The 12,500-nt window shown below is 32.4% G+C and overlaps 1 protein-coding gene across 3 annotated transcripts in view; it reads right to left on the reverse strand.

Annotated features, from left to right (window-relative positions):
* Positions 1 to 12,500, reverse strand: part of STXBP5L (syntaxin binding protein 5L) — a 359,862-nt gene that overhangs the window by 140,348 nt on the left and 207,014 nt on the right. For all 3 annotated transcript variants that reach the window (XM_068546656.1, XM_068546655.1, XM_068546657.1), the window contains exons 10-13: positions 9,739 to 9,893; positions 4,633 to 4,705; positions 1,343 to 1,490; positions 333 to 400 (exon numbers count right to left, since the gene is read on the reverse strand). In XM_068546656.1, the coding sequence (XP_068402757.1) occupies positions 333 to 400; positions 1,343 to 1,490; positions 4,633 to 4,705; positions 9,739 to 9,893 (444 nt within the window). The remainder of the gene's footprint in view (positions 1 to 332; positions 401 to 1,342; positions 1,491 to 4,632; positions 4,706 to 9,738; positions 9,894 to 12,500) is intronic.

Raw genomic sequence — 12,500 nt, forward strand, 5'->3', positions numbered from 1 at the left:
GATGGAATCAAGAGATATTGGTAAGGGCCTTTCTAAGGCTAATAATCTATGATTTCTACAGAAATTCTTCCTTGACTAATCTCTCATGATTTTTCTATCTTTGACTTTCTTCTGGTCTTATAATCTACACTTATTTATTTTTGTTATATGTCTATGTTTTCAATGATTTGATTTTATCTTCTATAAAGGTTATAATCTTTGGATAGAAGCTGTGTCTTATATTTTAATTTAAACTGTCAGCATTCCTAGAGCACAATTGTGGGAAAGTGTGAAAATTCAATGAAATCTTTTTGATGATAAATTGATAAACTCATAAATCACATCCCACTTACCCAGTAATAATAATTTCTGGATATGTCTGTGTGCCAAGGTTCCAAACTCCTCCACTGATTGGCCACTCCTAAACAGATTATATGGGAAGAATTTATAAGTTTTATTTTTTAAATTTAAATAACTTAGAAACTTAAAATAAAAATATTTTAAAATAACAGTAAAAGTTTCACTTAAAAACAAATAGCTGTTAAGTAATGAAAATGAAATGTGTACCTATTTTTTAACTCTTTCATTGAACAAACAATTCCAAATGCAAAATTTCATATCCTTTAAAAATATAGATTTTAACAAATATTACCATTCATATTAAAAATGCAAAGAAGTATCTTTAATCATACAAATATGGTGTTGCTACATTTTCCATGTAGTCTATGTACCTCCAAATTGTGGTGGTGCCATTTAACACAAAATACTATGTAAATTGTGCCCCCTGGAGTTGTCCATCTCAACAGTCCTGTTCAAATAACAGAAATCATAATGGGGGGGGGGTCTATTACAATTGTAAGTATTTGAATCCTGTAGTTAAATATAACAAAATGGAATTCTAGAAAGTTACTTAATGAAAGTCTTTGACAATTATGTCTTATTAACCATTGATTGATAGAAATATTGATTATCAAGAAATAATTAGAGAGAGTTGACTCTTGAATTTCTTAAAACGTAATCCTTCACCTAAAATAATCAAAAGTAACATCTTATGATTCAAGCATATGTTAGTTTAAACATATACTTAGTATATAAATATACATGATAGGTAAGTATATCTTAGTATATAATTGTATACTTTTTATATAAGAAATTTATATTCTCGTAGACTTAAAGCTATGTAGCATTTAGGAAATTTGAATTTCAGAAATTATGTCCTTTATAGGTGCCAGCTTATGACTTGAAAAGAATTTAGTTCAAGTCTTCTTCTATGGAAAGTCAGAAAATAAAATAACAGAAAAAAGTATGATCATATGATATGGATATGAATACAAGAAAATGTATTTCTAATTGTTGCTTTTACCTTATTACTGTATCCTTGTTTTTTATGCTTGACTCCTATAGAGTAGAGCACTAGAATCAAATCTGGTGGGCAATCAGCAAAGTATGCTGTGCATGTAACTGGTGATTCATGAATGTCCACAGGATATGGATTTTCAAAGATTGGAAAGCTAATAGATAAAGATAATATATTAGTGTCATTTTGCACTGATGTAAAAATGAAATAACTTTTATAAAACAAACCCTAAAATCTTCTAAATATTGATTATATTGAATGTATTTCACATAATTGTTTTTTAAGCATCAGAACACAATGATCATCTGAACAAGAATTCTCTTTTAAAAATATACATCTATAAAATGTAATATGAATACTGGTAGAATTTTACTTGAATAAACTCATTTTCTTTCCAGTAATTCCAAAATTACACAGTGATATCACTTTCTAAAATGGATAGATTAAATTATGTTAAATTGAAAATATGCAGCAAGTTGACATGTCAGTTTATTAAAACATATCAACTAGGTACTTTATCTACATACAATTTTATCTATATATTTATATAATACAAGTATTAAAATATCTTAGAAAATTTTACATGCTTTGCAAGGGACGTAATACGTAGGCAAGTATTTTGGTTTTGTATTTTTATAGGGAGTAACTGAAAGTTGTGTGTGCAATGTAGGTATGTGTGTGATTACACATGTTTAAGATTGTTTCCTATGTAAACTAGAAAACAGTGGGAATGCAGACCTATGGGTGTAGTAAATTTCATATCATCAAGTCATATATCATTTTAAAAAGGGGTATCAGTAAGAACCAAATTAAGAATTCTTAGAACCACAATATATTGTACACTTCTCATGTACCAGATGTATCAGGTACTGTAGTAGATGGAATTGAGTATTATTCTATGCTGCATCTGTTCTCGGTCTGCGTGATCATGTTACTTCTGATACAGCATGCTTTTGGGGGGTGGGGAGGACTATTAAAAATAATTTTCCCCATATTATAGGAATTTAATCAGAAACTTAGTTCAAACACTAGAAAGAGTATGGTGTGTGTGTGTGTGTGTCTATGTGTGTGTTGACAGGGGTTCTCTTCCCTCCAATCTTAATGGCTTCCCAGATAAGAATAGTAGTATATGCAAAATCACATGGAAAGGAGAAAGTTGTGTTTAATAAATGTCAAGTAGTTTAAACTGAATGAATCAGAGGTTCCCTGTTTCAGAGCAGAAATTATCAATATTTCTGATATTGAAGAAATAGAAGTAAAATAAGTGGATCACCTTAAAGATCAGATCTACAACTTGGGATTTGATAATAGCAAGAGGTTACAATGATAGACTCCTGAGAAGGTGAACAATATCATGAAAATGTTTGGGGAAAATCACTTTATTATATTGGTAAAGAGTAGAAAAATGACATTTAAGAAAGAAATAACTAAAAATGTATTACAAAAATTTACATGTGAAAGTGTGAACTGGTTGTTGTAGAAATGTAAACAAAGATGTAAATCCAAGAAACCAAGAAGAGGAAAATTTTTTAAGCCCTAATGCTTGCTTTCATGTAGAGGATTAACTGGAAAAGAAGGAAGGAAGGAATAAATTAATTTGAAAAAAGAGTACAAAGCTGCAATTTAATTGTTAACATTAAACATGGCTAAAAGTAACTATTTGGAGGGAAAGAGAACATGTTCAGTTTTTCCACATTAAACTTCTTGTAATAGACAACAAAATGGGAATGTCACATAGATTTTAAAACATGGTGCTGAAGAAGGCAAAATATTAGATAAAAACGTGCAAACAAAATGTCAATTCACATACTTATATAAGGTAATGAAAAGCATAAGAATGAATGTATAAAAATAATAACTTTTATGTTATATATATTTTACCACAATAAAAAAGTTTTAAAAAGAATAAATGTATATGCTAAAGAATGTGAGTACTAAAGACAAAGTATAGTGGGCCTTGGAGGATGTTAGACAATTAGACAAGGTATGAGGAACCAACAAATATGGCACAGAAGGAAGAGGTGACTACCAGTGAGATCAGAAAAGTATATTTTAATAAAACCTATATTAGAACTTAGAGAAAGAGGCATAAATCCACACTTGTACACAAAATTTAATCAGGTTTTATGTTGATAAATAGAGCAGCTAGGCAGAATTCAGTTATGGTGATATTATGGACCAACCCTATTCCGTTTCAAAATATTGAAATACTATGTACTGCAAATTATCACAAAGAAGAACTTTGACTCTTACATTCACAAACTACACTGAGAGTAAAACTCAGACTGTACTTCATCCAACAAAAATTTATTAAGAACCTACTTCATGTGGAGACAAAGCCCGTCCTTCATGAGGCCTACAGTCTAGTAGGGAGACAATCTTTAAAACAATAACAAATGGAAAATTTCATCTGTGTCAAAGCTATGAAGGACAGGAACATGGATCTAAGACAGCCCTTAATAGGATATTTAACCAAATTATACAGAAAATGAAAGATTTTCTTTAAGTGAGAAAATGATGTCTGAGTTGAGATTCTTATAGATGTTAATAAGGAGAAAAAGGAATGGAAGATTATTCCATGCAGAGGAGAGAGAATGTACAAAAGCTCTGCAAATATAATGGGCTAAAAAATGATCAGTGAGTCTAGAGCAAAGAATGAGGGAAAATGAGCTTCATGCCTATCATTGATAATGAAAATATGTAGCAGGAAGACAGTGTTCATCGGTTTCAAGTCTACTTTTACTGTCCATGTAAAGTAGTGGAGAGCACCACTCTAACAGCAATATTTTATATTTGTTTCTACTGCCCACAACATAATGAAAAAGAAAAGAAAGTAAAAGAAGGCATCCATCATCTCTTGCCTCGACATCCTGATCTTCTGTATTGTCTGCCATAGTAGTTCAATAATACTTGTATCATGTGCCATTTTCCTTTAGTCAATAGAGCAGATGGACAAACAGTACATTATGTAATTTTTGTAACAATTGTTTTTGCTTAGGGAAATAGCAGAAATGTGATCCATTTTATGTGTTTGGAGTCCCCAAAGGCATCTTTTTAAACATTAGGTGTTGCCTTTAAAATATCTTACAATATTCTCAGTGTCCCCTAAACTCTCCTGGTTTAGTTTTCATTATTGAACCAAATTACATTTTTGTAATTCTAGCAAAACAATATTCCACATAAAGAATATTTACCATCTGAAGAATTCTAATGCCAATTATCTATAACATCCTCCTATATTTTAATTGCAATAAATAGAGTTTAAAATAGTGTTAATCCGTACATGGACAACTTACTTGCTTTGTGTCAGATCAACTACAATGAGATCTTTCTCCAGAAGTACAGCAACAGCATAGGGTTCTTGAAATTCTACAAGTAGAAAAGAAAAATGGAAAAGTTTTCATATTTAACATTTTATAAAATCACCAAACTTGTATTTCCTTTATCTCCTGTATAAATGTTATTTAAATGATTTGAGAAGACCAAAATATGAGCCAAAATAAGAAGTAAAAAAGAGCACTTTAAAATAATATATGTTGTTCACTGTAAAGCAATTATACTCCAATAAAGATGTTTTTAAAAAAAGAGAAAAAGAAAAACGTGGGACTCAAAAAAAAAAAAAAATATATATATATGTTGTGTTTCTCAAACAATGTTTAAGACCATTATAGGGAACAAGGAAAAAATGAGAAGTTGCATAGCATAGAGTTAAATATATCGCAATAATCATGATAGTAGTAGATTATTTGAAGAGAGTCTGTCACCTCCATCTCACATTTATCTTAGTCTTCCATAACCTTCCATTTCAGATCTGATTTCATGCCTACAGGAGATATACTAAGGAAATAGTTCTGCTTCTCTCAGTTGTGATACATATTCACCTCCCTATGAGAGCAACACTCCTTATACTAAAAAAATTACTTTCAATTCAATGTGATTTAACAGGTACTTAAAGACTGCCTACTATATGCCCAAGAGTATATATCTCAAAAAATCAGAGTCTGAGGATAGCCTAGGATTTTCAAGTTCTTAAAATTCAACCCTTCCTTTCTCCCTTTCTCCATCCTCCCTTCCTTCCTTCAATATGTTCCAGAAACTGTCCTAAGAACAAAGGATATATGGGGAATAAGATTGACAAGGTCTTTGTTCTAATAAAGTTTACAATCTAGGGATACATACAAACAATGAACAAGTAAACAAATAAGATTAATTCAGAAAGTAAAGTGAACTATGAAAAAAATAACAAGGGTAATAGTATAAGAAATGACTTCTGGTTGGTGGGGGAGCACTAATTTAGTTATAGTGGTCAAGGAAGACATTGCTTTCCATCTGTAATAAAGCTCTAATAAAGGAAAGCCACAGTTACAGTGTTAGCTCAATTTAAGGAAAAAAGTATTTACAAAAACATTTTACATACATGGTATTTGATTCTCAGTAGCTAGAGCATGTATCATCATTTTTTTCATTTCATAGAGAAAACTGGAGTCCAAAGAGGTTATGAGATTGGCACAAGGTTACAAAACTAGTAAGTTATAGACCTGAAACTTTAATGCATGCTGTTTTCATTATACCAGCAGTTTCTACTGGCTAGTTTAAGAGGTATTTAATCCTAAACTCAACAATCACTTGGCAGGAATTTTGTATTCAAGAGTATTCAAGTCTTGAATGGTAAACTAAAATAGATGGCCTTCATAGTCCTTCCAGTCCTGAGAAGCTACAGAACCTATTCATATTTATTTTTTAAGTCACAAGCTATGAGAGAAAAACTAGAATCAAAAAAACACAAAAAAACAAAAACTGAGGAGCCTGCCCTTGTTTGGGTGCATATTTATACAACAGTATACAGTCCTCAAACTATTTGCTACTCAAACTTTTTCAAACTGAGGCATTTTCCCTCTTCTCCCTTATCTCTTAGAGCTGTTTTAAGTTTTCAACATTATTTCAATACGTTTCGGGGTTTGGGTTTTTTTTTGTTTGTTTTTCAGTTTGAAGAATACTACTAGTTTCCTCTTTGTCTTCTCATCCCTCTCTAGGAAAATCACTGGTTGGGAAGCAATGGCTACAAAAATAAAACAGCTGAGACATTGGCATGAATGAGCAAAAGTCTTAAATAAATTTTTATTTTAGGTAGTTACATCTGTTTTAGATTATTGTTTCTTTTCAAATAATAAAAACTGGTAGCAAAAGTTTCACGTTTGTAGAAGTACTCGGTGTGCTGTGGTAACCACTGAATAAAAAGATTTCCTTTGGAGTCAGTGTTAGGTTCAATTTGTGTCTATTATTTATTAACAGTTTGATCCTAGGCAAATTAGTTAACTTCTTTGATTTTCAATTTCTCTACCCATTGAAATGGCAAAATAATAATACCTTAGACTGTTAATAAAGATTAGATGTATATAAAGATGTTTGATGCAAAGGCTGGCTTATAGTAAGTACTCAATAGATGCCAACTGTATTACTTTTTTTATTAGATTGGTTGTTTTTGAGCAGGCTCAGCCTTTTAACCCTAGCCCCCAACAAGATGGAAAAGCTCTATCATAAATACTACTTCTCTGAAGAGAAATGCATTATTTATGACACTTGTAGAAGACCAGATACAATTAAATATAGATACAAAACTGACAAATTCGGAGTACAGTTGGTTAGTTACTCTGGGCAATGCCCCCTGAGATAAGAGGATTAGGCATTTGTGTTCTTTGAGAAATAGGCTGAATTGTCAGATGTCACAAATGATTCAGCAATATTAAAAACTGTTAATAAGTGTATTTTGTTTAACATATGCATAACACTTATCATTATGTGGCTATAAAGGAGATTAAAGTTCCATATTTACTAATACAGAATCATAATCAAAATACTGTATACTGTTAAGTGAAAAAAGTGTGATACAGAACAACATATAGAGCATGCTGTCATTTGTATAAAAAAGATAATGTATATATGCATACATTATTTGGGGGAGAATACATAAGAAACTTAGTAATAGTGGTTGCCTCTGGAAGGGCAGTGAGAAAGTTTTCACTATATATTGTTGTGTATTGTAGGGTTCTTTTCTGGCATTTTCACGTAGTATTGTTTTAATCAGAAATAGTTAATAAAATACACTTAAATTTTACTGAGTAAAGTTAAACTATTTCTCCCAGCTTCTAGTAAGTAAAAAGTTCCATCCTCATTACAACTTCTCAGAAAAGCAAAGTAATATATGTGGCTTGGAAGTGATTAGACTTGGTTACAGTACATTTATAATTTGTTTAACATTATTAGAAACTGTCCTAACATCTCTACTGATGTGCAGAAACGTATATACACATATACCTATAGGGTTTGATCCTTGCAACCACACATTTTCAGTTTCTATTACTGGTATGCACACCTTCTTTCTTGAGGCTCTTTAGTAGAAGGCATTTTCCTAAGCTCAGCTTTTGGTCCTCTGTTCTTTCTTTGTTCCTTTATCATTCATTCTCACAACTCCAAAGAGCATCTATATTCTGATGACTCAAAAATAAATATTAAAGACCTTTTCCCTCTCTTTTTCTGCTCTCTAAACAACTCTACTGACTCAAACTTATTTTTCTCTCTTTCCAAGAACTGTTATTACTGCATATGAAACCACTATTCCTAAAATGTTGTCTTTGACTCATCTCTCATATCACTCCCTAATCCAGTTGTTGACCAAATTCAATGGGTTTTCATCTTCCATTCCTACAAGCAGCACTCTGTTTCAGATCTTGACCATTTTAATGTACATTATCACAAAAGCCTCCCGGTTGGAATCTGAAGTTTTAGATTTCAGGGTCTCTCTCTTCAAACCCCCACACTAAAACATTGCTTTCTTTCACTTAATATTTCCTCAAAATTCCTCTGTAGTTCCCTATTTCCAAATACCTACAAAAGACTTTCAACTTTTTCTCTGAATTGATCTCACTCTAGCAAAACCTCACAATTTCTAAAACCTTTACTCAATATTATTTTCAAGGCCCAAGTCATTCTTCAAGCCCTATCTAAATCCTACTTTTTCCATGAAGCTTTGCATGAATATTTCAGTCATCGACTACCTGAGTAGACTATAAATTGGTACATTATTTAAACTCTGATTCGTATAACTCAGCGCTTAATTAAGGCGTTATATTTTTTAAACTTAAGTCATCATTATCTTCCTCATGTGGCCAGATTTTCTGATTTGACATCAGAGATCAGTTTCATACTTCATCCATATTCTCAACAAGTTCTTGTCATAATGAGGCCATAGAAGCATCCAATAAATATTTGTTGGTTAATTTACAACACAGGTAATTTGTCTGCCCCTGGCAACTCTGGGAATAAAGTGCCACATTGATTGTTATTTTATATCACTTTATTTCTGTTTTTAAATATGAAACTCAATAATTTAAAACAAATTAATACATTTATAATAAAACTAATAACTATTTATCTTCATAGCTTACAAGGTATATTCCCTTGGCCTTCCAGTAATCATGTGGGATCAATATTATATTCTTTCTTCAAATGATAAATCAAACTCATAAATATGAAGTGACTTGTCCAAGGTCACATAGCTAGTAAGTGACAGAGCTAAATCATAAGCCCAAATACTCTGTCTCCAAGTACAATGTTCCTTTCCCCACATCTATGTTCCCTCTTGAAAATGTCGTAATATATATACACATACTATCTTTTTTAATCATAAACTCATACTTCCCTTTTTATATTTCACCCTTCTCAATTTTTAGATTTCATTATTAAAATATTTCATCATTAGATTCCATTATACAGTTTGCATATAAGTTTAGACTGGTTTTTTATGTTTATAAAAAGTCTTTATATTTGGGATGATAAAAATACATGAGCACCTCTCCTCCCAAAGGCTCTTCTAATTATTTTCAAAATTGGAATAAATCACTAACCACACATCAGCAATCCTAGAGTAATCACAGGTGCTGCAGTTGCATCTGAAGCAAAGCCAGATGTGAAACAGATGCAGCACCACCAGAGTTACAGATCACTGATATCAGGCAAGTGCTTTAACTTTGATTGGCACAGGATTGGGATGGGTGGAGCTGGCCTAGGAAAGGCTATTAGGAGACCTCAGTTTCTCCAAAGTGATTTCACCCCGGACCCTGATCGGACCCTCCCAGCTCAGCTTCCACCATCCTTATCAAAGTTTAAAGCACTTACCTGATATTAGAACCTGAAACTCCAGCACTGTTGCACTACATCTGTCTTACTTCCATTTTCTCAAGTAGGTACAGCTGCAGAACCTGCTCCAGCACCTGTAGCTCACAGTGTTGCATCACAGTAGGTATCAGCTGCTAAAACTAAAAATATTTAAGCTTAATTTTGTTAGGAACTTATCATTTCAAAAATGATTTTTCAACATTAATAGTTTCATTTTAGTTACTTACCATTTGGATAGGGTGTTTCACATAAAGTTAGAAATTCAACGATAGGATGATCCATTTCAAGCACTGTAATTGCTTTTCCATGCATGATGGTTAAACTTGGTCTTCTGCAAGCTTTGTCATAGGACAGTCCACCAGAAAATATTATGAATGGTTCACTACAGAGGAAAAAAAGTTAATGAGACTGAGTTCTTTAAGATGACACAATCTCACAGTATTGAGGCAAAAAGGAATGGGCTTAGTAGGGATTACATACAATAATTTGACAGAGAGCAAAAGCCTTTCCTGGCCCCAAATATCTCACCCAACAGTTTACTATTCTACCATTCCCTTTTTTCTGGATGTATATTCTCATCATTAAAATTACTAATGAATCAATCTAAAGATGTTGAGGTGAGATGGGGGAAAGGCAGTGAGGTTGGTGAGAGGGGAAGATGCTCACTGACTCAACAGAACATCTTCACATATATTAGTTGGTTACCAAACTCTAAATTACTACTATTAGAATATTAGGCTATGTTACTTTATCATATTAACCAGTAGGCATGTGGGACCCCAAATCACTAAGAAATACAGGCAAATTTCAACATGAAATGAAATGTGACAGTGGCAAGCCCAGAATGGTAGAAGGTAACATGAAAAGTCTACATAATAGAGTTTCTGTGGGAAAGGGTTATGACAAACAGATGGAGAAAACTAATATGTAAGGGGAAAATGATTCACCAAAAGTAAATGTGACCTTCTTCTCAACTTTACCTAGGGTCAGCCAGTTCTATTTAGCTTGTAAAACTAACTTTGAACAAATTTTTTCATTTCTGTTAACTGCAAGTTACAGTTAGATAATAGAGTGGGGTTGAAATGACCATAAAATATCATAGCTGTCAGAAAGTTACGAAATATCTTCAAAATTTTTCATTTTTCTTTTCTCAAATATCTGTATCTCTAGTATATGTATATAAAAGAAAATGTGTGTTGACATGAAGTATTTTTCAATAAGACAAAACTGAAAATATTCTCCAAAAATTTTTTAAAGGAACTAAACACTTTTATTGTACCAAATTCCTTGAGAACATATGTTTCTCTAAATAATTCACTTCTATCCATCTACTAAACTGAAGAATCTACTTGTTTCTAGAACTCACTCCGTAAGATTTCCCTTTCTTTTCCATTTTGTATCGTACATAGTACCAAACATTATCAAAGGGACATTTGCTATCTTATGCTGGCTACGTAATAACAACAAAAAACCTTTTTAGAAAGTTCCGGGCTTCCCTGGTGGCGCAGTGGTTGAGAGTCTGCCTGCCAATGCAGGTGACACGGGTTCGAGCCCTGGTCTGGGAGGATCCCACATGCCGCGGAGCAACTGGGCCCGTGAGCCACAATTACTGAGCCTGCTCGTCTGGAGCCTGTGCTCCACAACAAGAGAGGCCACGATAGTACGAGGCCCGCGCACCGCAATGAGGAGTGGCCCCCGCTTGCCACAACTGGAGAAAGCCCTCCCACAGAAACGAAGACCCAACACAGCCAAAAATAAATAAATAAATAAAATTTAAAAAAAAAAACTGGAGCATTTGCACGGACCCTTCCTTCTGTTTCAACTATTTTAAAAAAAAAAAAAAAAAAAAAGTTCCCATCAAAACCTACATATAAAATGCCTTCACTAATTTTTATTTAAAGTTCTGTCTTAATATTTTCACATAAATATTTGAGTTGTAAGCTAAAAAAGAATTAGTTTTGCCCCAGTAATTAGACATATTAATTAGCACCAACCTACTAATGGTGGTTTTAAGAAGCAAGTTTGTTTTTTTCTATGAAATTCATGGTACTTAGATTATTTAGAAGACACCTCCAGACTTAAAAATCATTTTTAATGAAATGAGTATGGGCTTTTGCACCTCTGCTGCTTTGTTTTGCAACAAAGTTCATGACTTGGAGAACATAATATCTTTTCATAAATATTGAGCTTAACTATCTGCTCCAAATATTAATAAAGGGCATAAATATCTATTTTTCCCATGTAAAAGTGGGTGAATTTACTCTCATCTCCTAGTACTAATCTAAACATAGGATAAGAAGCAATTTACTCTCCCTCATTTGTAAGCACATTGGAAAATGTCTTTTCTAGTATTCAAAGGAGGCACAATCTTTTCTGCTCTTATTATGACTTTGCATCACAAAACCCTGGGTCTGAAGTAACTGTTGATATATATGCACTTTTCTGTAAATTACTGAATGATTGAATAAAAAGCTATTTCCTCAGGAAAATGCTCAGGGAACCAGTCATGGATAATTGCATTAGACATTTAATTATCACATTAAATCCTCAGAAGTATTGTTCTCATTTTATTAATGAGGTTAAATAACAATTAAGCAGAAAAACCCAAAAGAAAACTGAGATCTATCAGCCTTCAAAGCCTATTCTCCTAAATTGTGGTCTATACTGCCTGAAGTAATAAATAGTTACAATTTACTGAATGTTTACCATGTGGCATATATTGTGCTCTGTGTATATATAAAGAAGTTTTACGTAATCCTCACAATCTCGTAATCCTCAATCCTGATGAGAAAAGTACTATTAGCTCAATTTCATAGATAAGGAGTCTGGGCTTAATGCAGGTTAAATAACTTGTTCAGGGTCAAGCAGCTAGTGAGTGTTTTTCATTTCTAGTCTAATAGTTCTCAAACTGTGGAATACACCTTAATAGGTGTTCTACAAAAATAAATAAATAAGTAGATAAATAAATAAATAATTTGACAAACACTTG

This window comes from Eschrichtius robustus, chromosome 6 (genome assembly GCF_028021215.1).
Source record: "Eschrichtius robustus isolate mEscRob2 chromosome 6, mEscRob2.pri, whole genome shotgun sequence".
Taxonomy (NCBI): Eukaryota; Metazoa; Chordata; class Mammalia; order Artiodactyla; family Eschrichtiidae; genus Eschrichtius; species Eschrichtius robustus.